The sequence below is a fragment of the Athene noctua genome, chromosome 11 (genome assembly GCF_965140245.1).
Source record: "Athene noctua chromosome 11, bAthNoc1.hap1.1, whole genome shotgun sequence".
Classification (NCBI taxonomy): Eukaryota; Metazoa; Chordata; class Aves; order Strigiformes; family Strigidae; genus Athene; species Athene noctua.
The window spans coordinates 18,199,470-18,226,411 of NC_134047.1; the positions used below are offsets into that span (position 1 = coordinate 18,199,470).

Sequence of the window (26,942 nt, forward strand, 5' to 3'; positions counted from 1 at the left end):
GGGACCAGAGCCTGTGGGGTGGGAACCCCAAACCTCCCTGGATGCTCTCCCTACTCACCCCTAATGTGCCCCGAAATCGCAAGTCCCAGCAAGTCCCTCGGCTTAACTACTCCCAAAGTGTTTTCTGTATTGCTGCATGGTCCCTGACCTCTCCAAGCGTCGGAGGCTGACATTATGGAAATCAGCAGCTTTTTATTCCGTCCCGAGGTCAGCCTAACCAAATTATACATCTCCTAATGTAATCGCTCCAAGCTCTCCGTTTGGAAAAATTCATTTGAATACGTTGCAACAGAGATAAATACGCCAGCTCCCATTCACGTTTAACCATGTCTCTCACTGACGGCCACGCTTGCTGCGCTGTGACTGAGCCTTTAGTTCAACAGGCTTTGGCTTCTCATAGAATCATTTAGGTTGGAAAAGACATTTAAGATCATCAAGTCCAACTGTAAATCCAACCCTGCCAAGTCCACCACTAAGCCATGTATCTTCTGTAGGGTGGTATGGGGCTGCGACCCCATCCCAGCACCCCTTTGGGTTTTCCAGGGGTTTTCCAGCACGCAGCAGTGTCCCAGCTGGGTGAGACCAAGGGGGTTTGCTGCAAGGGTCTGTGGAGGAATGAGGGCTGGTGTGTGGTGCAGTGGCAGTAGCCAAGCTGTATTTAACAGTAAAAACCCCTCTCCTCTGATGGCAAGACCGAGAGTGCTCAACATGGATGTTGATTTATGTTTATATATTACATACTGTGTATCTTATATATTATCTGTTATGTACTATAGGCTATATGATATACACAATATATTTATAAGCATATAAAGTGTATAGAATTATTACATATTATAATTATGTAAATAAGTATATAATATGTCATATAGCCATATATATATTTCATTTGGTTTTATGCTACTGGTTTGGGTTTTATGGTTCACTCTTGCTGAAAGCAGAGAGGCTTGTCTTGTTTTCCTTTTAGTAAATTTGAATTCCTCATGCATAACTCTTACTTGTTGAGTCTATAAAAAAACCTCCTGTAACTATATTTACATGGCAGATAAGATTTAATTCCCTTAAATTAGGAGAGATTTATAGTAAGGTTGTTTTTTTTTTTTTTTTAAATTACATCAGAAGGGTGGTCTTGCATGATACTTGTGACCTTTCTTATAGTAGTTTCCAAATGAATTCCTGTTCTATTGAGCGATTTAAACTCTGTGGTTTCTCCCTGTCGTTTACTTTGCATAAAGCACACACTCCGTGCAAAGGTATCTTTAAGGCCAAGTGCACATAGCCTTTGAATAACCTTCTGCGCATCTGCCTGGCTCTGTGGAAGAGCTGTGTTTTCCAGCTGCCATCTCCTCAAGTCCTTCCTGAGGGCTTTGAGCCAGAGAAGCTTCTCAGCCAGGTGCCCTCCCAGGTCCTCAGGCTCCTGCCCTCTCCGTGGTGCCCTGCTTGGGTCTTCCCTAAATTCCCCTCAGCTGGCAAGGGCAGAGCACTGCCAGCCCTTTGTCCCCTGCCCACCTCCATCCACAGGTTCTGCCTGCCAGCTCTCCAGTGATGAGCCCTCCATCTCTCCTGGGAGACCCCTCCTCTTACCCCTCTTGCCCCCTCAGATGGTGGCTCCCACTCTGGTGTGAGGGCTTAGATGGGGGGACCCCCAACCCTGCCCACTCCCCCTTCCCTGCCAGGCTGCCTACAGGGCTGGGCATGGCCTTGCTTCAATAAATGATTAGATATTGTTCCCAGTAGAGGCTATAGTTGAGTTCCAATCATTTTCTCTTAATTAAAATACAGGATGGTCTTATTTGTAGCATAAATAGTTGTAATCTGTGTACTTATAAGTGTAATTATAATTTAAATTAGAGTGTGCTCTGAATTGGCAATGGATGGGGTGCTCTGCAGGCAGTGCTACCCAGGGCTGTGGTATGTGTTGTCTCCTGGGATCTCCTGCGGTCCCGGTCCCCTCCGTCCCCAAGAGACCATTGCCCAGGGTTCAGCAAAGGGACAATGAGGCTGTTGACAGCTCCCAATTTCCCTGTGTCTGCCGGGGCAGAGCTTGCCCATAGCACACGTTGGAGGGTTTGTTGGAGAAGAGACCGCAGCATCATTGCTTCAGTGTCTTCCTCTAGTTTCTAGTCTAAATTTGGAGTGAAGTAATGGCTTATGTCAGCTGGCCAAGTGATTAGTACTCAGCCTCAAAGTGACTCCCTGTTTAACATGGAATTATGGTGAGTTCTTGTTAGAGTGGCGAAGGCTGGAGGGCGGCGGCTGCAAACACTGCAGCGGACAGACGTGCATCGCAGGCGCTGTGCTTCACACACCCGCTGAGGGAAACCCTGAGTGCGCGGCAGGTAACCCCAGCTGCTCCTCCTCCTCCTCACACCCAGCACATCGGGCGGGTCTGTGATAAACACCGTAGGTCTGTGTGCGTCAGAGCCGTGTAGATGAGGTCCTCGTCTCGACGGCCTCTTGGCCACCGGAGATCTGGACGTGAATCCTTCTTAGTTCTCACGGGGATCTGGAGCTTGTCAGATTATACCATCTTTTGTAATGGCAGGTGTATGCCACAGGGCAGGTTTTAAAATTCCCGTGTTGCTGGATTGCATTAACCCATCCTAAGTCAGGTATGTAAAATTCCATTAAGCAAAAACCCTCTGGCATTTTCTCACCCGTGCTTGAGCTCTGCAGGCTATGCTAATGCAGTGCGTTTGCTCATCTATTAGGAGGATGATGGCTTTAAAATAATAACATTTATCTTTGGCAGCGGACCTACAATAGTGCACGCTGAGTACAATTTTGTGAAAGGCTCTGCAGATGTTGCCTCATTCAATCTGGGTCAAAAAGAGTGCTTAGAATCATAAAGGTTAGAAAGAGATCAAATAATTCGGCAGTTTTATTGCTGAATAATGTACTTGGAAAATATCATTCACCATTATTAGACTAAGTGAGTACAGAAAACACAGGGCTCAATAGTCATTTCTCAGTATTGGCTGATTTTACTGTTTTTATAATGTAGCTAAATTCCCTGTTATTGATTCTAGCATTGATTATCGATCTGGAAGTCTAAATGCATGTGCTGGTGGGAGCACACGGGAGTGAGACCATTAGGGAATTAGGCTTCCGCACCTCCCTGCAGTGCCTGGCAGTGGGCAGCACACCCGTGGGGCAGGTTGATGCCACTTTTGGGGAGCTGTCAGTGTTTTGGGAGCCGTCTTCACAAACAAAGATGAAAAAACAGGAAAACACCCATTTTATGCGTGTACTTTTTCATGCTTGTGAGCTCACATAAACTTGGTAATGCAAATCCAGATGGGCTGGGACGCCAGCACCGGGATGGGGGCTTGGTGCCCGCGTCTGTAACTCCCGTCACCTGCTCCCTCCTGGACTTTTCATATTCAGATTCACATCTGGATGCTCTGGCAGGGACCCAGCTTCAGTGACATTTAGTAATCAAATCCACATGGCTGTTGGCTTAGAAACAGCATCCAAACCTGTCTGCCCAGTGAAACGCTTTTCTAGATGTTTGCGAGCAGTTCCTCTGCTTTCTTGTTCAGCCCCCACTGTGGCTGTGTCCCCTGTTTGGAGGGGAAACACCGTGCTTGGGCTGCGATCCTTCCCTCTACGTCAATTAATTGCAGGGGTTGGGTTAGTGAGAGATCAAAGCCATGGTCCCATATGGGCTCTGCATCCCGTGGTGAGCCCGTGGACCAGAGGAGGCAGCATTGCCATGGGAGCCACGGGCTCCCGCTGGGCTGGGGCTCGCTCAGCTGCACGACGGATTCCTTTGTGTGGAAAAAAAAAGACAAATTTTGGAATATGTTCATCTCTTGTTCTCTGCACTTAGTTGTTGTCAGCATTAATATGCCATTAACACACGCTCATTAGGAGGAGAATGATTATACCCTGCAGAATATGGGGGAAACCTTCATTAGGCACTAACATACTGAACCAGGCTTCAAACTTCACTTGGGAAAACTGGAGAAGTTTCTGCTCAGCATCAGGTTTCCCTAATTTCTCCTCGTTGGTCTGATAAAAGCACCTCGTCTTCTAGTACATGCTTTTGGCCAGGGCTGCAGGTGATGCACAGGTAGCCTGGGCTCAGGCTCCAGGACTGAAATCCTTCTCAGAACTTCAAATCCATCTTTCCCCAGTTTGGAAATGTCCTTATCAGAGCTTATTTTGGCACGCAAAGAGGACGCGAGCCCGTGTCCCCCCTCCAAGGGCCATGCTGGCTCTTCAGGCTTAACGAGATGAAATCTCTGCAGAGCTGGGAGATGCTCAGGAACAGATTTGTTGAGAAAGGAGGTGTCATTTCTACATCCTTGCTTTTCACACTGTAACGACGTTTTAAGCGTTCGTCTGGCCTTGCTGCCTCCAGTCTGAAGCCATAACCTGCCATGTGTGACAGGGCAATTGCTCGCCCTGGTAATGATTACAGCGGAGCCCGGCGTTGTTCCCTTGTTTGCTTGGCGCGTGGCAGCTCGAGGCATGTGCGTGGTGCTCTCTTAAAGTCAATCAATAAGAATAATTGCAAGTTCAGGTGGGGGTGAGGGAGGAGAGTGCTGTAGCAGACAAATATTTGCAGATTAAGACCCTGTTTACATGCAGATGCCTCTTGTGATAGGTAACAAGGGACGGACAATAAGGACCATATGTGGTATTTAATCAGAATTTATTCTAAATGGGGTGATTTCATAGATTTCCAGGGAGCTGACAGCTGTCCTCTCTATTAAATGTGAGCGTGCTGCCTCTGCCCCTGCCCTGCTGCCCTGTCTGCCCCGGGGTTTTGCAGGATTCTGCAGCACTGGCGGTGGTGGCATCGCGGTCCTGTCCCCTCTCGCCTCTGTATAGGTGCAGCCAGAGTGAATCCCACAGATCAGTTTTCACTTACAAACCTCAGCAAAGGAAAAATGTCATTTGCCGGGCCTGGATTTCCCGTTGTGAAGGTGAATGAAAGCTTAACCATGTCAGGAGCGCAGGAAGGGGCTGGGGGAGGTAGCCCTTTCTTCTCATGCCCACAGCAGCCACGGAAGCGGCGACGCTGGGCTGAGCGATGCCTGTGGCCTGCAGGACAGCCAGCAACCGCCCGACAGGCTGCAGCTGCTGCTGGTCATGGAGACACCCAAACTGCAGGTTGGAGGGTTTTTTCCTGTAGAGATGGAGACACAGAGGGCTGGAGCTGTCCACCCTCAGCTCATGTTGCCTTTGGTGACCTGACCCACCTTTTGTCATTGATCCTGAAGCCTAATAATGAGGAAGTGTGCCAAAACCAGAGAGATGACCCATGATTATCTGCCACTGACAGGGAGGGAAATGAGGTGGCAAAGTGAGATATCAACTTGTGACAGGTCAGGCTTGGAAGCTTTTTGGTGTCTACCACTGCCTTCGTTAGGTGTAGAGTACCCTCTCCTGGCTTGTGGTGGCTGAACAGACAGGCAGATGGACACCCTGGCTGTCGAGGAGGCAGGTCAGTGGCCCTCCCAGCCTCACCCAACTTCTCCTTGGTTGTTTCTCCTCTGACTCCCTCTCAGCTCGCCCTGCTGTCTGCAAGCAGAGCAGCCACAGGCTCCCATCTAATTGCATCTTGCCACGTTGGAAACGTAGCTGCGTCCGTTTGCTGGATGCTGCGTGACTCATGTAATCACCATGCGAAATGCATCATTCATAAACTGTTTAGCACGACCTTTTGTACAGTAGCACTAATTATTATTATCACAGAAGCCCAGTAAACTAGACTAGTAATTATCAGGGATTTATTTGAATGGACAGCTAAGCTATTCTTGGCAAGTTAGTCAAAGCAGTTGTCATGACAGCCACACAAATGTGTCTCATGAATTGGGTTAATTAGGGTAATTAATAACTGTTGTTTTGCCCTTTTTAACAAGGTATTGCCTAGACGCTATCAAAAAATAGCAATTGTACCTAACAGAAATAGTTGTCTTCTAGCAGCAACCTTCAAATCACAAAATCAAAGTAGTAAATACCCGTTGGGTTGTTGTTTCACAAAGGAATGTGTCATCCTTCTCCTCGCGCAGAAGCAGAGAGTAAAGGGTCTGTTGTAATTTTTCTGCTGAGCTTCCCCTGCTGTGTAGTGTTATCTAGAGATTGGTCATCACCATTATTGATATTACTGTTATTTATTTTAATGCCGTGCTGCTCCGAGCTATAGTCGCAGAGGGACCTTGCTGTGCCCAGCTCTGTGTGAGTGGTGAGGGCAGCCCCAAGGTGCTCCCATCGGTTGGAACAGGCTCTGCACATGGCAGGACTTAAAGCCCATTTTAAAGTCATGCCCGTAAATTGTTGCTTTGCTGGGGCATCGTCATCATCCTCATCAGGATGGCTGGTGCTCTCTCTCAGCAGAGCATCTGCTTCTTTCGAAAGAAGGGTTGAAAAATGGTTTTGGCTTTGTCATGGTTCTTGCTGATATTGAGTAGTGGTGGTAACTAAAGCTCTTAATAACCAAACAGCACCAAAGAGCCTCAAAAGGAAAAAAAAACCAGAGTCCCCATCCCAGGGAGTGCCCTGGGCAGCCCTGACTGACTCACAGGGGGATGGCAGCCTGCGATGGTGCTGGTCCCTGTCCCACGCTGGTGGCTTGGGTTCTTGCTGGCACAGAGCACATATCCCCAGGGACTGGAAGATTTGGTGCTGATTATTAAAAATGGCCCAAGATTACAGATGCGACTGAGGAATATTACGTAAGTTTTGTAGAAAAATGACCTGAATAGATGAGTGAAGGCTCTGGCTGGTTCTCCAGCTGCACCGAGCCCTGTCTATTTATATCACCTCTGGGCTTTCGAAGCCCTCTTTTAACTAAAGCTTATTTGATAACTCACGTCTTTTAAAAAGAAAAGAATAAAAAAAAAATGAAGATGGAAAGGGGGGAAAAAAACCCTAAAGAAAAACACCTCTATGGAGAAGGTAGGGTTTTAATGAAGAAATATTTTACACCATTCTCCTACAACCTTAGGGCTAATAGCCTGGAACTGGTACTTTGGCTCCTTAAAAAGCCCAACAAGACAAGCCAATTACGGCCTCTGAAACATTTTTATTTTTAGTTCCTTGTAATAGCAATTCATCCTCGGCTATGGTACATTAACTGGAAGGAACAAGAAGTAGTAAGGTTTTGGCATCTTTGTAATAACCAACAGGCTGTGTTTACCAGGCTGTTAATAATGTGGGGTGGCTGTCGGGCAGGGGGAGAGGGCAATGTGGGGATGGAGAGGGGCATCCAGTTAGTGCTGGAGCAGAGATCCCCATATCTGGTGAGCACTTTATTATCATTTATTTCCCTACAGTTTATTCTTGGAGAAAACAGGCTCTTGTTGGGCTACATTATTCCATTTCCTGGCACCCCTGAGCTGGCAGAATGGCTCAGAGTGGAGAAAGGGCTTCTAGGAGGGTTCTGGTGTGTCCCCAAGGATGCTGGAGCCAGTGTGGCACGTTTTGGGGGGCAGTGGGTTTTCAGGGGAGCTGGCCTGGGCTGGGCTGAGCTGAGCTGAACCGAGCCAGGCTTTGCATCCCGCTCCCCACCCGGGCTCTGCACGTGGTGCTGTGGCCACTGAGGACAGCGATGGCAGCAGGGAGGAAGGCCAGTCCTGCTCAGGTTTGCGGTCAGTCTCATAGCTACAGGGTAATTTTGTGGGCTGGAGAGATGTATTTTCCTGCCCAAGTAGGAAAAAAAAAAAAATAGGGGAAAACATGTTTTGATAAATAATTTTGTTGTGAGAAAAATCCCCCTGAGGCTTAGAGTGGGAGCTGGCTTCCACCAATTGCAAGCCTTCCCATGCAAATACAGATAAACAATGTAAATGCTAACAGGATGAGCACACGGGGCAGTGTTCACCTCAGTTTTGTTATCCGCTGTTGCTGGGGAATTTTAGCTGAAGCCAGGTGAAAGCTGCTGGTGTGGAGGTTTCACCCCAGAGCCACGTGTGGATGTGCACAGCAACGTGCCAGGGCACACGTGGGATCAGATCAGGCCTCCAGTGAAGCCGTAGGATGAAGTTGTCTGTGGGCTGTGTAGGTGATACGGGAAGTGCTCGTTGCTTGCTCAAAAATCAGAAGAAATGGGGTTTGCACTGAGACACAGGGCATGGCTGAGGTCTCTGTGCCACCCATCCTCCCCTCCCCAGCTGCTCCCAGTGCTGCTGCCTGCTATGGCACCCGTCTAGGAGCCCCTGGCTGAATTTCTCCCCGCTAAGCCACAAAGTGGGGAAATCCTCTCTGCCACCACAAGGCCCCTTGCCCACCGCCCTGGGCTGCCTCAGGGGCATCCCCATCTCCTCTGGGGTGCAGAAGCGGAGCGAGGTGCCCCGTGGCAGCCTGGCTGCCCGTTTCGGTGCCCAGCCACATCTCAGTGTGCCCTCCGTGCCCCCCGCCTGCCCCAGGGCTCGTGCAGCTCAGGGATGCAGCCAGCGGGGCGGCCGCCCCGGCATCCCGTCACTCCGATGTGCCGAGCTGGCAGCGGCATCTCACGCCTTTGCTATTTTTAACTCAGCTGCAATGATTTTTGGTTTTTCTTTTTTTCTTTTTTTTTTTTTTTTTGCAGTGACAAATCTGTGATTTCTCCTTTTCCCTACAAAACGCATCGGTCTGACCTGCCGCTCCAGAAGGTGAATGACAAGGAGTTTTATTTAGCCCTAGTGATGGGAACATTTAAAAAAAGGTTCCTCTGTTATATTTGTTTTCATTCCTAATGGCAGGAGGCAGGGAAAGGACAGTTCTGAAAGGTTTTTTAACAAATCTGTAAGTCATGGTCCATTACCTTGGAGCTGCTGATTAGATCCAGATTGTTTCTCGCACTATTTAGGGAGGGGTGTAGTCCAGGCTGGAAGCCACGTACATGGATCCATTACACATTTGAAAGTCCCAGGCATAGGTGATGGGAAAAAACCTTTTTATTAGGTTTATTGGCTATTATATCCCCACAGGGAATTTTCCTCGGTGTATCGAGGCAGCATGCCTGCACAGAAGGCTGTGCCTCAGGGGGCTGGTGAGCTCGGCCCTGTGCCCAATGGTGGGCACACGGGAGGGAGACATTGCCCCCCTGCCCCAAAATCCCTCCTGCCCCAGCCCCAGGGGGGAGCACGGGGCAGCTGCTGGGGCATCGCCAGCATCCTGGCTACTCATGGTCCAGGGAAGGCATCTGTATGCTTTCTCCTGGAAAGCATGCCCCTTTTTTGGGTCAGTATTTTGCTTTTTTGATCGATTTTGAGGAGGTGGTGCCAAGGGGGTGCCTGCCCCAGCGGTGCTGTTGGAGGGACCCCTGTGCCACAGCCACCAAAGAGCTTTTTGGTTATAGGTGCCGTCTGAAAGTAAGGCAGGTTTTTTATTATTGCATTTTTGCTCTTCATAACCATACTGTAGATTTCTGATACGTTGACAAAATCAACCAGGTGACACTACTTGCGGCTTTCAGGAGTGTAATTATGGCTTCATTCCGTGTTGCTGCTCTTGGGATTCAATCTGGGTTTCTAATCCTATACCCTTTTTCAAAATCACATCACATCAGCTCCTTTCCTCCTGCCTCTGATACATTTTCAGACAAAAAATGACAAAGCCTGTATTTATTTGGGGAGGGGACAGGAGTTCAGCGCGGATTAGTGGGCATGCCTGTGCTGTAATACAGTCTGGTTTGATACTTCTCACTCTGATGAACGGGGTGATGCTAAAGGATGAACTCTCCCAGTAATTTCTCCGCAATGCTTTTTATTTCATCAAGAGAAAATGGAGGCTGGACTCAGTTCCTTCAGTGTTTAATAATGTCCATCAGAACCAAATGCCCTTTATTTAAGCGGCAGTAATAATTAGAGGGTCAGTGGTGTTAAGCAGCCATGGAGTCTGGCTCTGAGGAATGTTCATTGTGCCTCATTAAATTTGGAATTAGTGCTTAAAAGGTCAGAAATAAATATTCTGTTTATATTTCGGGGATAGTAAATCTAAATGGATGCTGTGTTTGCACATCCTCGTCTCTGCTCATTCCTGCTGAACCGAGTGAGGCACCGCTCCATTTGGTTTAGGCAGCAATCAGAGTGTCTGCAAAAAAGCCCAACCCCAAAACCAACCCTGGTTTCATTGATCAAGGGCAGGAAAATGATCTGCTGTATTACATCTAATTATAAAACATCAATATCAGATGCTAAATGCACTTACTTTTTCAGAGACACTATGTTGCTAGTTCACAGTTTGCAATCTCGTGTATTATAGGCTTTAGCAGTGAGCTGGGGTATAGGTAGATGGCTGCAAAGGGAGATGCCAGAGGTCAGATCCTTTTAACCTTTATTGAACTCCTCCAGGTGACTGACTCTTAAATGCTCCTTAATAAGAGCCGAATTGCCTCATGTTTTCCTTCCGTCTTGCCCGAGGCTGTTGACGCAGCAGAGGTGCATCCCTCTGCCTCTCTCCTCTGGCTTTGTGCTCCAGTGCCCGTGGAGCGGGCTGGAGCTGATGATGGAGACCGGTGGCCAGGAGGGTCCTTTCCAAAGAGAAAGGGGGTTTCTGAGCCACAGCACAGCTTGGCTGTCTGAGGAGAGGGTGGTGGGCTCCTTGGGGTGATGCAGGCAGCGCTCACCCCACTGTGTCCATCAGCATTTGCTGACTTTCCCCCATGGTGGAAGCACTAGCAGCTATTTGAGTAGAGTTTGCACGGGCGTTTAACCCAAAGCCTTGGGCTGCTGCTGCTCTCACATCTCTGACACCCACCATGTCGGGAGGTGCCAATGTTGGAGAGTGAGGAACTGGGAAAGACATGTCTTTCTCCTGCTACATCTTCCCAGGCTGTGGCTGTGGTGCTCAGGGCCCTCACCCGCAGCTGCAGACATTGCAGATGCCGTCAGCACCTAAGCAGAGCCGGTGGTGAGTGTGGGGAAGGGGGAGCAGAGCTCCTCAGGTGGGTCAAGCACTGTGCTGCTCATCCAGGCTGGTCTGCAACCACCAGTCTTGGCCTCTGACTGATGCTCCAAGGCAGCGGTGTCCTCATCAGCAGCCGGCAGAGCAGGGGCTAATTACGTGGCGTCACACACAATGGGGGAAATTCTCTCCTGACATCCTTTGTGATCCGCTCCCAGCCCTGGATCCGGTGAGTCCCCCGTCAGTGTGTGAAGAGAGACCAGCCACCTCGCTGCGTGTGAGAGCATCAGGACGAGCCTGGCTGTTCCTCCTGGGGCCTTGGGGCTAGATTTTGATGTTTGGTGGGGTTTCATACCATGTCTGCTCCTGGCAGGAAAGAGTCTCAGACCGCTTATTTATTTCCCATGGGATAAATAAGCAGCTTGCTAAATGATAATGACTTTCCCTCATTGCTGATGTGTACTTCATTTGACCTGGTCCTTACTTTGAAATTTTCCCTGTTTCCCAAGTGCAGCTGGAGGGTTTTTATATAATTTGCATGAATTCTATATCACCTGCAATATAGTTCAAATCGTAAGAATTAAGTGCTGGCGAGATCTCCTAACAGGCAGCAACAGTTTTATTGCAGATGCTGGAGCCTGTGATTGAGTGGCCCATGGAGAACAGGACTGAGGATACAGAAGGACTAAAAGTGGTCTTGCAAGCCCTACCCTTCCCACCGGGGAGGCCCAGTGGATTTTTGGGAATGATTTGCCATTTCTGTGGTCCTCGACGATGCCTGCAGCATGGAGGGAAGGCCAGGAGACCGGTGTTCCTGGTGAAGATGTGCAGCTTGATGCAGAGGATGAGAAACCATTGCGTGTTTCGGGAGGATTTTCTGAAACCCAAAAGGAGAGATGCACATTGCAGCCTTGGAGAAAGGTCCGCTTTGTTTTTTAATAATAAAGGGTGACATGCAAGCTTTATTAACAAGACACTTAGGGGAAAAAAAGAGGCTCAAGGGATAACCCTGAAAAAGTGGCGCTAAATGTGTCATTTTTATGAAGCTGATTTTGTGAAGGGTCCCTACATGCTTTGGCAGGAGGTTGCAGCAGGTTTACAATAATTTGTAGAAAGATAGAAATGTTTTCACCCTGAAGTGAGAAGAAGGGCAAAAAAACCCGCGTTGAGATGGTTTAAGAGTCGTCTTCAGAGGCGGAGGCTGGCGGAGGGATGGATACCTGTCACTTCGGGTCGGGAGAGATGAGTCCAGTTTCAAACAACCATGGACTTTGCTGGGGGGCTGATGTGTTGACCAAGGAGCCAAACCCCCCTTCAAGAGTCTGGATCTGGACACAGCGGGAAAAGCTGGATTTTCACTTCCACAGAGTTTGGTTTGAAAAAAAACCACATTTGAAAGAGCTGAAAAGAGGGAAGAGTGAAAAAGAGCCAGATCCTGGGTATCTGCCCCGAGGCGGGCAGGCTGGCAGGGACACGGCTGCGCTGATCTGAGCCTCCTGGCACAGCCCAGGACACATCTCCCCAACCCTAGTGACCGACCCCAGCCAGCATCCTCTATTTCTCCATCAGTCCATAGCACTAGTCATGCCCAGAGTGGCTGCAGCCCACTGACCTTTCTGCTGGCACTTGCATTAATTCCCCTTAAACTGCCTTTGGATCCTCTGGGGTTTATTTCTGTTCCTAAGGCAGAGAGTGAGCAGTTGTTAGAGCAGCGCCCTGTTGCTAACGGACCTTTTGCTAACGGGGAAGTCAACCCCCCGATGTCCAGGTCAAGAAGAGTTGTACTGACATTTGTACATCTTTTTTTTTTTTTTAATGTAATGCAATTGGCAGTCCTCAACCGAAAGCAACCACTGGGGGGGAAAAAAAGTTTAAAATTTCCCTGCTGATTGCTCGATTCAGAGTGTGTCTGTTGTTATATTTATATTTGTGTTGCTAAGGCAGCAGTTAAAAGCATTTTTCAAATTAGGCACTGGTAAGCTGTGTGCCGAGCCAGGGCTCTCTCTTTGATGGCATTGACACCAACATGCCGGCATCTGGAAAGCAAATCCCAAGGCCGGAGGACAGCAGTTTCTCTCCTCCAAGAACAATGCAGGCTGAGACCACAGACTTTATGCTAGGTATTATTCGGTGCTTCCTGATGTCTTGAATGTATTGTTTATTCATAGTGCAGAGGCTGAAGGGCTAGTCAGATCCTGACAAGCGTGAGCATCCTTTATTTGTGTTATGATGAACAGGAGATAAGAATTGGCAGTGCTGTTCAGGAGGTCCTTGCCATATCTGGCTCTGGACATGGAAAGGCGAGGCTGGGCTTGAGGCTGGGCTCCTCTTTGATTTCTACAGGAGTGATGCTGATCAGTGGAAAAGTTACGGCTTGTTTCCTTCTGCCAAAATAATGAAGAAGATGAGGGCTGGCCTCTCGATGATGCACTTTATGAAGAGCACACTTTCATTGGTGCCAGTCAGACTTAGCTTTTCCCTCTTTTTTGTGCTTTGACTTTGTTCTTTGGGCCTCATTAAGAGAGGGAGGGGATCCTTTCCCAATTACAATGTTGACATGCTGGAGACACTCTCCTTCCCTGTCTTTTTGCCTCTGTAAGTGATTGCACTTCGCAGGATGAACTAGAATTAAATCAAGTGAACTTCGATTGAATAATGCAAGCTATAAAGCAGCCCTTCTCCATGAAAAATCTCATTTCTTTTTTATTTTTCTGTTTTGATCCCCTAGCCTGCATGGAGATAACCTTGACGAATAATCCCGTGGCTGAGGAGAGGCCTCATAAACTGCTGGGCTGCCTCGTGCCCCGGCGGGAACGTGCCAGTGCGGGCAGGGCAGGCAGCCCACCCTCGTGCTGGTGCGGGCAGAGCAGGCAGCTCTCGCCAAGGGTGCAAACCCCCAGCCCAGGGAAGCAGATTTTCCACCCTTGTTTTGTCCAAAATCTGGAAGTAATCATCATAGTTGTGCTGCTTTTGGTGGCGCAGGGGATTCAAAGCCTGGGAATGGATATTGTGACTGACCCCACGGGAACCCACTCGCTTGCATGTGGACTAGTGACGTGGTGCAGAGCATCCCGAGCAGGGGCGACGTGTGGGCTGGGGAGCCTGCATGGGAAGGATGTTATTCCAGTCCATCAAATGTAAATCATGAGGAATTTGCTCATCGGTGAATGATTTCAGTTCAGCCAGGATTTGGTCTTCTCTTTTGGTCAGAAATCAATAGCAAAGCTCCTGTTGATGTTGGTCAGAGGGGAATTTAGTACAAGGTCTGTATCTGGGCTGCGGCAGGAGACGTGATGGCAGCACACGTGGCATTTTCTGAGCCAGCGGTGGGGTTTCGGTGGCACCAGCATTCGGTGTGGATGGCCCTGGGTATCCCTTGGCCCCTGAAGCCTGGGCCATGCGGTGTCAGTGCTCTGAGCATTTTAAAGCTCTGTGATGTACCTATGTATATTGAAACTTGCTCTCTGGCCCCCACCCACCCGTACCTCTCCTGGTTTTCCCAGGGCTGAGATGCGCGCACATAGGGATGAAGCTGCTGGGCAGAGCAGCAGGGCTCGGGATGCGGGGATGAAACCAGCGGAGGCTCTGGCCTTGCTGGAGCCGTTCCCATGTCTGCCAGTGCAGGGTGGTGGAGGAGGACTCCCCGCCGAGCAGGGATTGCTCCAAAACTGTCTCTGATCTCTCCTGCCCTCATTCTCTTGGCTACCCTCAGAGCCCATTTGTGGGGCTGCGCTCTCCCGTGGGGCGACATGCTGTGGGGTGGCATCCCTCCCTCTGGGATGGCAGCGCCAGGATTGATGGATAAACACAGGATCAGGCATTTTCTGTGTCATTTACAGTCTTGAGTGTTGTGTATTTTAAAAATACATGTGTCCGTTTGCTCCCAAGCTCTAACCATCAAAGTCGTCCTGTAGGACTGAGGATGCAGGAACTGCAGGGACCAGTAGTTTGTGCAGTAAATCTCCTGCGTGACTCTCCAGCAGTAATTACTATGTGAAAGTAATAACCGAGCTGTGCTGAGTGCTAGGCCAACTCCCCCAGCTCGCAGCTCCTTGCATGTTTCTCTCTGGGAGGTTCCTGTTTGGTAAATTAGATATTGTGCTGTATTTCAGAAAAGGTCACACGTAACCAGCGCTGCCTTTGCTTTATTATCTTGGCAGAGCAGTGTAACCTCTGCCGGGGTACGATTGGATTTCACGTTTGGCTCTGCTGCAGCGGCCCCACTCCCTGCATCCTGCCATTGTGATTACGTTAGCAGCAGACTCTGCTTTCCTTTATTTATTGAGACATTAAAGATGCATGCATTTATTTTTACCATGTTCATAATTGCCATAAAAAACAGGCCATAGTATCCCAGAGCGGCTCTTTGGGAAGGAGAGCAGCCGGGGGGCCGGGGTGAGGCGGAGCGGCGGCAGAGAGGAGGCAGGACAGGGCTGCTGGGGCAGGTGGCTGTCCCTGCTGCTGTCCTGGGACGATGCTACAGTCAGCCCAGAAGAAGGGGAGCAGAGCAAAGTCTGCCCCTTCTGCTGCCCAGGGTGCCTGACAGGGGCAAGGAGCATCCCCCGGGCCAGGGGTGATGCTGGTGGGAGCCCAGGTGAGTTCCCTGCAGATCTGGGGGGACTTTGGGTGGATGAACAGGTGGAGTGGGGTGCTTGACTCGTACAAAGAGACCTGCGTCCTCATGGGATCCTGGCCAGGCCATGCAGATCTCACCACATCCCAGCACATGGCCTCCACTGTGACTCAACCGTGTGTCTCCCACCACATCCCACCATGCAGCTGCCACTGCATCCCCCTGCACAGCTCCCACCGCATCCCACCATGCATCTCCCACCATGTCCTACCACCTCCCACCCCACGGCTCCCACCATGGACTCCTGAGTGGGAAGACCCTGCTCTCTTCCCTGCCTTCTGTTTGCTTTTTTGGATTCCTTACCTGCTGCCAGCACCAGAAATCCAGGGCTATGTAATCTGAGATTAAAAGTCGGTGTTTCAAGTGCAGAGCGAGTTAGTGGGCTTTGCTTGCAAGTGACAAATCCATTGGCTTTTCTCCCCTGCTTTCACTCCCGTCCAACTTTTAAGCATGTCACCCATTGTTTGCTTTTTTATTAATAACAGAGCCCACTGTCTCTGCAAATGAAATGTTGTAAAACAAAGAAAAGTTCCCGCATTAAATTCTCCAGCAGGGGATTACCTTGCTGGCATTTACATATCTATGCAATAAATATTTTAACATGTTAATTATACACTAATAAGAAAAATACCTTTTGAACTTTCAGTCAAATTGACACACAGAGAACCGAGTCCATCAGGGAATTAGAAGCAATTAGTTTTGTAACAGAGCGTAGTCACATTGTTTCTTCTCTGCAAATTGTTCTGTGGTCACCAGCCAGCCTTTTTTTTTTTTGTGAAAGCTGGTGAAAAGACCAACAGGGTTTTCTGCACCTGGCTGCATCCTCCTCGCTGGGGTCTGACCCACGCTGGGATGCTCCTTCCCTCCCGTGGGGTTTGCTGCTGGCTTTTCTCCTGGCCCAGCAAACCTGGCTGTTCTCAGTCATGGGGAAATCAGATTTGTAACCATCTACCTTTTCTTTTCCTCCTTCCAGACTGAAAACTACTCCTTTGATTCCAACTACGTGAACAGCAGAGCTCATTTAATAAAAAGGTACGTAGGCTCGCTTGAAAGCACTTGGGTTTGCCCAGCCAAATCCTGATTATTTAATGTTCTTCCTTACTGCGTTATATACTACTTGCTTTTTTTAATATGCAAAACGTTTCTAGAGTAATCATTTGATTTTAAAAACAGTATTTACTTCCTATTAAGTCCCATTGCTCTTGGTTTGCAATAAAGGCAAGTCTTTTTCTCTTCTCTTTGGCTCCTTCGCACCAGGAAGTTGCAGTGAGTTAGGTGGAGTGCTGTTACCCTGACAACTTTCAAATTCATAGAGTTTCTTCTATTTGAATGCACAGGAATAAAATGATAGATTTGGATGGGGAGATCTCCCTGCCATGTGAGGCAGGGGAAAAGAAAAAAAAAATAAATTTTGTTTGGCGGCAAGTAATTGGGTTGGATACATGCTCACTGTTTTAGTTTGAATACAGAGGCAAAACAGCACTTTGCTAGGCTTTTTCTTCCATGGGTAAAAAGGAAATCATCAGTTCAGTTACAACCTGGCAATTACCCTTGGGGGAATTTAACCCTTTGGTTAAAATACTGGTATCCTCAGAGCTTAGCAGTAGCGAGGAAATGTCTTGGGGAGGTTAACAGCAGGGTTATCCAGTTGAACCCCACTGGACTATGTGAAACTAGAGGTGAGCATCCCCCCGTGGGGTAGGTGGCCAGGCTTGTCTCTGCCTCCCCGGCTGTTTCCGAGGCAGAGAAAGGCACTGACACAGCACAATCAATACTCATCAGGAGGCTGCCGCGTAGGGCTGGAGGGCCGTCTCCCCGCGCAGGATGTGGGCGCAGGAGGTGGCCGGCAGCTCTTTGCCTGCCTCCCCCCTTCTCCCCAGGGACCAGCCGAGGTGTGTGGCCGTGCCCGTGCCCGTGTCCGTGCCCAGCGGGGTCACGCTTGGGGGCTCTGCAGAAGCCATCGCACTAGCAAGGGTGTAATGGGGAGCAGGAGCCGGCCCCAAACTGTTGAGATCAGATCTGAGCAGTAAAAATATCCAATTATCTGCCTGGCTGAGATCCCATTTGTTTACATCTTAAAAATATAAGGAGTAAGAGAGCTGCGAGCACATTGTTTAAGCAGCTCGGGTTCAGCTAGCGGAGGGCAGGTATATTTGCCAGCGTGGCTCGTGATGTTTAACGATGCTAATGCGATTGCGAGAGAGATGGCTTGCCTGCACCACGCTGCTCCTCGCCAGAGTGTCTTCAGGCATACTGAAAAAAACCCAAATCTATTAATCTTTCCTCGTTCACACCTAAGATAAAGGCAAGCAGTGCTCCCGCCTGCCGCAGCAGGGTTTACTCTGAGGCTGTATTGTTTGGGAAATGCTGCTGCTGCTGATTCCCCAAGACCTGCCCATCCTTTAGAGAAGTGTCAGCCGCGGAAACATGTCGTGTGGCTGCTGCATTACGGTCTGGTTCACTGCGGGGAAGATAAATGCGTTGTAACACAGGTTGCCTGCACGTTATGAACAGCAGCTCCGTGTAGGACAGCGTTTCCCCTCGCTTTCTACCTTTGTCTTGTATCTTAAGTACAACGGGTACTGGGAACGCTGTGCAGACATCTAAGAAAAAAAAAAAATATTTTCTGTAACATACTGTGGCATCATTTTCATCCTTTGCCTTTATGAAGATGTTGTAACTCTTCTATCTTTGGTGAGTGAATCTCCTCAAGTCCAGCACTTTAATTAATCTATTTGTACTTTTCCTGTGTTGTCTGCCTGCCTCTCTTGCTCATCTACACTCACACAAATGAATTGTAGATTTGTAGTGCTTTCTTAACTTAAAATTCTTTGATGTCGCCTGGAATCAAAGTCAGTGGCTTCAACAGGGACATCTTTATTTAAAAGGTAATGTTTGAAGGTTTACCAATTTATATGTATTTCAGAGCTCCCCCCTTGTGTGCTTTTGCAAAGCATCAGATGGTAGGTGGTCTGCTTGGTTTCCGTGGAGACGCAAAAGGGCTTTTCAAAGTAATGAAAATCTCCAGCTCTTTGGGGCTTTGAAGCACAGGCCACATCTTCCACCAACTCATCCACCATCATTGCACCAAATCATCCGGCGAGAAAGTTTGGGGCCATGGGTGCAGGTGGATCCCCACTGATGGGTGCAGATGGGCGCAGGGATGCCCCGATGGCTGTGTCACCTGGGGCAGGCGCACCTCAAGATGTCCCTGTGGTTCACAGGGCCATCACCCCTGTAGGGCAGCAGGGAGCAGCAGAAGGATCCCAAATGCAGCCAGAAAAGAAACTCGTCCATTCCCTTGGCCTAGGAGCTGGGTACTGGTGGGGTGATGGAGCTACTCAGCCCTTGGGGAAAATCTGGGAGCAGCTCCACCCCCAGGTCCCCCCAGCAGTGGCTGCACTTGCAGGGGGTGTCAAGGAGTTGGACTGTGCATCAGATCTCCTTAAAGATGCCTGAGATTGGACCCAGAATCACCGGGTTATTTTTGAAAATAAGAATGGTGTTGTCATCGTGAAAAGAAATTCCCATTTCCAGGAAGACTTTTGTTTACAAACTTTAAGTGATTAGGATTTGGCCTAAAAAGTTAGGGTTTAGATCCTGTGTAACTTCAATATGCGCTAATATGATGTCAGGGAGCCTTGTTATAGAAACAGCTCATTTAATCTATACTCTTAAAATTGTATTTTCAAATCCTGCTTCACTCTCAGCTTCCACAATACCTACACCAGCCTGACCCAAAGGCTCACACCATACCCATGGCCAGAAGCAGCCTGCGAGGTGGTGCAGGCTGGATGCTGTTTTGGGGTGCAGAGGTGCTGAGCAGGGGGTGCCCCCCCTACCCCTGCAGCCCCTATCCCAGCCGTCTGTGGTGAGGGAGCAGTCCCAGCCCTGCCACTGGGTGCTGGAGATGGCTGGGGACATCCCCGTCCCTGCAGGGCACGAGGCTGAGCGGTGGCAGTTTTGTCCCCACTGCAGGTCTCGCTGCAATGCCGCAGGGTGCTGGTGGCCACCTTGTCTCCTTCATTAAATCATGGCTGTGTCTCCCCCAGCAGCTCCACGTTCAAGGACTTGGAGGGGAACAGTCTAAAGGACAGCGGCCACGAGGAGAGCGACCAGACGGACAGCGAGCACGACGTGCAGCGGGGCCTCTACTGCGACACGGCCGTCAATGACGTGCTGAACACCAGCGTCCCCTCCATGGGGTCCCAAGGCCCTGAGCAAGGTAAGCCACCACCATGTGCCCTGGGGACTGCTCATCACCCCCCCGTCCCCCACAGGCCCCATCCGGTGGTACCGGTGCTGCCTCAGTGGGTGCACAATAAGGATGCTTAGCGCTTGTTGGGGATAACACTGTACATCGTCACAGTGCTGGGTAGATAGAAATTAATCTTCACGCCACGCCTGTCAGGTAAGCAAGCAGTTAGGATTATCCTCTATTTCACAAGTGGAAAACCCAAGGCGCTGAGCAGCCGCCTGACAGTGAGCGAGTGGCGGAGTTGGGATTAGGACAGGAGTTACCGGCGCCGTGCCCAGGGCTGGTCCCTGCAGGCGCTCCTCTCCGGGGCTCAGCCGGTGAGCCCTTCTCCGCGCATGCTGCTCCCCGTCTCCGGAGCTCGTGCGCAGGCGCCGTCCAAGCAACTTTTCCAAAAGGTCATCAGAGCGTGTAGGCAATTAGTCAGGCATCCCACGAGGGATTAGCTCAGGCCAGTGGGCGAGAGTTTGTATTTTTCCCCCAAATAGGCGGTGGGGTTTCAGCTCTTACACATCCCCGCGTGCAGGGATGAAGTCCTGCTCCGAAACCAGACCGATATTAGCTAGAGGAAAGAAGTCAGAGGAGTTCAGCTGAGCCCAAGCCGTCATTTGTACTTGGGCATGAATGTCGCTTTTAATGTCTGACGGATGCAAACATCCTATGCAAACATCCTGTCTTTTTCAATTAAGAAGCCTGAATGCAGTTTGGTGCTCCAGCGCAGGAGAGCCTCGGGGCGCTTGGCTATATCTTGAGATAAGCTGTAGCTGAGGCTCAACTGGAAGCCCCACTGCTAAAAGACTTAAGGATATGAAAACAAAATGCTGTGATTATGAACTGGTCTTCAGCTGTTTAATTCAATTCATGGTAAACATCATTAAAAGCCTTTGTTTTGCTGTCATAAAAGAGTCAAACGGGGGAGAGAGAGTTCTTGCCATCTGCGCCGCCGAATGTTTTTTTTATCTGGAGAGAAGCTGATCGCTGTATTAATTCTCGATAGAGTCTGTTAAATGGCCGTAGTTAACCCTGTAAGACTCCACGAGGAGGGGAATGTGGAGGTCACCTACCCATTCCACGCTGCCAGCCATGCTAATTGGAGAGGGATGGCATCCGCAGCGATAATGTATTTCCAGACAACCCTACTGTGGCCAAAGATGAAAAAAATTAAACATTTATATAACTGTACAGTGGCAGTTTAATTCTCCGCGGACCGGCGCCGTGTCAGAGAATGCAGGCTGATAGCTATCATTTATTATTCTTCTATTACAAAGAAATGCTTTTTCATTTCGATCAGGAGAGGGTTTCCTAAGATGCGTTTGCAGTAAGGGATGACTGTAGGAACAAAAATGTTCATAATTGATTCCCGTCCCATTGAATGGTCTGAGCAACATCTGTTAATTTTTTGTCACATTTCTTCGTCAAAAAAACCAATCTCAATGGACTGCAGATAGGGTTTTACAGAGATTACATTTCTGATAAGTCTGTGTGCTGGCTCTGTTGTGCACCAGATAACAATGCAAATAAGTTAAAGACGATGAGTTGGAGGCAGAGCTTGTCGGAGGAGTCAGATGGAAATAAATACGGTCCAATCCATTGTAACGTGAACTCCTCGTTGCATGTAAAATACCCCTCAAAAATCAGGAATATTTCCAGAAGGCAACTTCGAAAGGCAACCTGTGTGTCTGGTTCCCAGTCCTGTGATGACCAGGGGGTTGGCACACTGGTTTTGGTTTATTTTTGGGAGGAAACCGGCATGCCAGTGCTGCATTGCCATCCAGCTGGGCCTACAGGCAGGCGGGCAGGCAGGTGTGTGGAGGGGGCCAGCTTTCCTGTCCTGTGGGACCCCCACTGCCTCGTGCGGAGGAGCAGGGGGAACTTGCCTGTGAGGTTATCAGGATGTTCGTGGAGCAATGAGAGGAGCAGCGCAGGCGGGGAGGTTAGCAGTTACTGTCACAGAAGCTTAAAAAAAAGGTTAAAGAGAATACTTTCTGGGCTGATTTGTCGAGCAGGGACTGCAGAAAATAATCAGGAAAATCAAGATGCTGAGATGATGGTGATAACAGCAATTCCAGTGTGATTAAAGCGATGGCTTTGGCATGGTAATTTTTACCCAATTTCAGGTCAGACAGGACGGGGAGGAAACACAAGTTCAATGCCAAGGACATGCAGGACCTGTGGGCTGCCCACGACCCTGAGCACACGGTCCGTGGCCAGAGGGCAGCCTGGCTGCTCATGTTCCTTTGCTCTCCATCCCTGCCTGAACTGCATCTCATGCAACCCCAGAGAGATGTGTTGGGGGAGTCATCAGAGGTTGCTCGTCGATGCTAATGATCTGCCTGAGAGCCCCGTGAGCGGCCCCCATGGCCAGGCTCTGATGGGCTTGGACCTCAGCTTGCACCACCACAAGTCCTTCAGACTCTCAGACTTCATCTAGATGATTCAGGAGTCTTTATCTGCTTGGTGGGTAATCCTGGATCTGCTAAGGCAAGACACTGGTTGGCAGAAATCCTTACAGCTTGGGGGTAGGGGCCAATCCCTCTGTGGTGGCACTGGAGGGTTAGGGTGGACCTGTCTGGCCTGCCTTTGCCTACTGAGGTGCTGGATGTAAAGAGGTAGGCATGGGGTAGGCATGGATGGGTCCAAGCTTCTTTAGTGTTCTTAAACCAGTGTGTGAGCCTGGCACTGGTGGTGAGTACACGGCCATGGGAGCCCCAGGGACCTGCCGTAGATGCTCAGGTAACCTCTGGACTCTCTACCCCTTCACTGCCCTGGTGCCACTCTTGGGTGGGAGTGAAACCAGTTGCATGTCCTGCTGACAGAAGCCTTTTCTCTTGCTTTGGAAATGACCTAGATTTCCAGGAAAATGGCAAACCATAGTGTGGAGGGTGTTGAGTTTTAGTGGTGAGCTTTCGCCGGAAGCTCAGCCGCATTGCTTATTTTTGGAGTAGGACTTCTGCCCAGTCCCTCTTTCCCTCAGGATCTTAATTATTGATTATAAATTAATCAGTTGAAAAGATGGCTTTAATTGCTCTAATATGTACCCAATTTGGAGTTCATTATCACCCAGAATTGTTTTCCTTCCCCTGCTAATTGATACCAAGTGGGATGCTGAAGAAGGCGGACACGGCATGGCTCCTCCTTCCACAATTGCCTCGCTGCCATTTAATTGTTTGTTTATTTGTGGAGGTGTTAAGGGTTGCTAGAAGTTTATATGCACTCCTTTCCTAATGGCATCCTCAGCTGAACTTCCAAACAGATTTTGTCTGAGAAAGGGAGGTTTTCAAGCAGCTGTTGGAGCTCAGCAATGTTTTGGGTTGGCTGGAGAAGTCTGCTGGAGGATGGTGGTAAATCCTGGGGTACCCCTTCGTATCTTGGCCTATTCCCTGCAATACGGGGTGCATTTTCTCCACGTCCTGGTCTAACCTTGACTCAAAATTCAGCACTGGAAGAAACCCTGATTTCCAGCAAGGAGGTGAAGTGCGGTTGGTGTGGGGAAGAAGACCCACCACCAGCATCGCCTCCGCGGACAGCGGTGGGTGATGCCAGCAGCTGTGGGAGCTTTGCTGTGGGGTTTGAAGCTCATGACACTCCTTCCTCCCAGCAGTGTGGGGAAATCTTAGCATGAAATGTTTTCCAACACTGCAGAGCGTGGCAGTGCTTTTCCTGGGAAATGGCAGCGCGGACCAGATGTTTCGCAGAGTAATTGAAAATTCCATTTTATCAGAAAGCATTTGCTGTCAAAAAGTTTTATCTTTACTTCAACAAAGAGGTTGATTAGATCCCTCAGGACCTGAATTAGCATCTTTGAGGCTAGATACTCTGTTTTGTGATTCAGGTAGTTATTCCTCCCTTGGTTTTGCTCATTCTGGGACTTTGGGGGTTTTTTTAAATCCCTTTGCCCTCTTTCAAATGTAGTGTTTGTGCAGGTTTGGTGTGTTTTCTCTGTGTGAAAGTATATGGGCACATAGATCTGCTTAGATGTTTTCTGCTACCTTTTTCACCATGCCTTGAGCCAGAGCCATACTTGTACTCTATAAGTCATAGGAGCACTTGCCAGCATAGAAATCAGAAAGGAACTATTTCAAATATGTGTTTTTAATGTTAGAAGCAACAGATTTCAAACTTATCTTAATTCCCAGTGCTGACCACTATTTTTGCCATCAGTTGCAGAAGGAAAATCGTTGGTGCAATGAAGCAGTGATTTGCTGTTTAAGATATAAATAGAATCCAAAAGAAAATACGAAAATAATAAACACACACAAATCATAAAAAAGCCTGTGTTAGAAATAGTCACCACAGCTATAAAATAGTGAAAAAGCTTTAAAATCAAAGTGAGAGGGTTTTTAAGCAATGTCAGTAATGTGTCTCTACAGAGAATTACTGCTAAAAGCATCACTTCCATTTTTCTGGTGCCAGATCAGCAGTAAAGGTTGGCGTGAAATGTCATCTGGAAAGACCTGATCCTGCATACATTTCCACATTTGAGTAACTTTGTTCACATAGGTGATTTAATTGTTTCTGAGTCTCATAAACTCCAGCAAGATGAAGGGTTCTCTGAATAGAAATGGGTTGTATTTAAATGCTTACGTTAAGTCTTCTTCATACTATCGCACAGCATAGGAATAGGCTTGGATGTGAAGGAGCGCTGGGCACATGATATTCACTGGAACTTTTCTTGCTGGTTGCATCCCAAATTATTCAGATACATTGTCATTTAGGGGATCAGGTTTTATCTAGAATATTCCAATTGGTTCTTATGCTCATCTCCATAGTATCTGTGTGCATTTCAGTCATAAATTGAGAACATGACTAATGGTATTAACAGGAGGCAAACACAGGTATTAGAAACTGTTGATTTTTTAAGCTGATTTCCAGCAGTCGTTCCACCTGCAACTCCCTTTTACTCTGCAGAAAAGCCTTTCTTTAGAGCTGTATGTACATGAAGACCTAAGTGACATATTCTAGGGCTTTGGAGGCTGGAAATACAGCTGCATTTCTCTGGAAGTTTCTACAAATTAATAAAAATACCTACTTCCTTGTATTCATATATGCAGCACAAGACATAAAGTATAACATTCACATGTGAGTGACAGCACATCCCTTAAGATGGATAAACGCTGTAAGCTTTCTTTACAGGGCAATGTCAATTATTACAGCTCTTCTGATTTCTGTATTATTGGATGGATCTCTGAGTAAAGCAACCTCAGTGAGCTCAGTGGTGCTCCTGCAGTGGCCAGCCTGGAGGGAGCAGTCAGCTTTTCACAGTACTTTGAAACCCTCGAGAAGGATTTTCATGATGAGTGGTTAAGCTGGGCTTTGGGAAGAGGAGTTGATTGTCTTATGATTCCTATTCTTTTAAATTATTACATATTGAGCATCTAAGTCAGTTTGTGGATGGCTGCGTGGTGGTTACTGATGCTTTTTTGTACGATGCTCTCTCCATCCTCCCCAGGCACCCACTCCTGCTGATGTTGCCCAGCCGGGCTCGCAGAGGGATGTAAGAGCTTTTATTAGACCAGTGAATGTAACTGGAAAAAAAGCTGTCAAGCACTCAGATTAACAAGTCTCTCTTCAGGATGACATTTATCGTTGCCAGGTTCGCAGTGCTTAGCTCCATCTTTGGTGGGTGATCTGGACAGGCAGAGGTGGGCAGTGGGTCAGGCTGCCCCACCGATGGGCTCAGCTGCCCTCACCGCCCTGTTGCATTGCGTCAGAGCAGAGCAGGGCAGCGGTTGCTTGAGGAGGTTTAATCCGTGCACAGACACTCTGGTTGGCATGGACAGATCCCTCATGTTGCTTGTTCCTTAGGTTTGTAGCTCTGTAGCGTTGAGCACAGCTTGGAGAAGTCCTTGCTGGAAACTGATGGTGGGGCAGGGGTGACACTGAAGTCATACCCGTAGCAATAAATGAAAGCCAGTCCCTTCCTGCAACAGCAGAACTAAATAAAGATCAGATGTGTAACCTCCTTTGTTTGCATAAGAAGCATTATCATATATCCCACATTCCTGGCACTCTTTCTTCGATTTTCAGGTTCCTTCCATCAAAGATAATTCTTGCAGTGTCTCCATCACTGAAGTTACTCAGTCCAGGGTCACAGGAGTTACAGCCTTTAGAACCTCATGTCCTTTCCATCTAAGCACAGAAAACACTCACCAGATGTGAACATTTTGGCAACTTCGAGAGAATTAAAACTTGGATCTGTGCCCCATTGTGTAGGTTTGTAATGGATGAACGATCAACCCAGAAAGTTGGAGAATTTCTAGTATTTTGTTGTACTTTTTAATGAGATTTTGTCGAATTTAGTTATTGCTTACCCATATTTTTGCTGGGTGACTGGAGAGCAATATATAGGAGATATGAAGAAGCGATATTTCTGATTAGAGAGTTTCAGCTTCTGTTTGTGCTTGGTTTTGTTAACTGCTCCTAAACTCCAGCCCAAGCAGAAAGTTCATGGAGAAGATCTTTGCCAGGGTTCAGCTGAAGGACGGGACAGTGCTAACCCTGGCTCTCCCAAAGCATCCTTTTCCAAAACCACTACACCATACTTGGATTTTCAAATATTTCTGAGATAAATAAACAGTTCAGTCAAGCTTGCAGCTTCTTTTTCCCTTATAAACAAGCCAAAGAAAGGCTCACGTGGACTTTTTTTTTTCCTTTTCCAGTAACCTCTAAGGAAACCATTAACACTTTCTGTCTCACAGCAGTTAAGACTAGCAAAATGGTCAAGGTAATGGCCATCATATTTAACAGTAGGGAAGGTATATGAATAAAACCAAACCTTCTGCTAACGCAGCAAGCCAGCACTTCCCGATCTCCTCCTGTAATCAATCTACATCGTTAATGACTCTGAAAACAGACTGAACTGCTGGGGCTGGCACCGGGAAACTTGCATTACAAACTAACCATCTCTTATTAACCTTTCGGTGTTTCCTTCACAACACTAATTGGAGCCAAATAAAACTACTGTTTGTGAAACTCTTAAGTTAAAATACAATTTTCAGAGGAAATATGGTAAACTCCAAAGCTCCTGTTTGCTTGGCCTTTCTTTTTAATTATGATGGAGGATGGCTGTTACTTGTTTAACAGAGGCTTACATGATTAATGCTGCAATGTTACTGTAATTAAAACAGCAAAAAAAGATGTGATTGGAGCCTGTATAATTTACAGACATCTTGGCATTCTGGTGGCAGAGCAGCTCTAAGTGTTGCGAAGAGGAAT

At 48.3% G+C, this 26,942-nt stretch overlaps 1 protein-coding gene across 1 annotated transcript in view; it reads left to right on the forward strand.

Annotated features, from left to right (window-relative positions):
- The window catches only part of PCDH19 (protocadherin 19), a 58,415-nt gene that overhangs the window by 11,368 nt on the left and 20,105 nt on the right, over positions 1–26,942 (forward strand). Inside the window, exons 3-4 of the mRNA XM_074915089.1 lie at positions 16,446–16,504; positions 19,528–19,697. Coding sequence (XP_074771190.1) covers positions 16,446–16,504; positions 19,528–19,697 — 229 coding nt within the window. The remainder of the gene's footprint in view (positions 1–16,445; positions 16,505–19,527; positions 19,698–26,942) is intronic.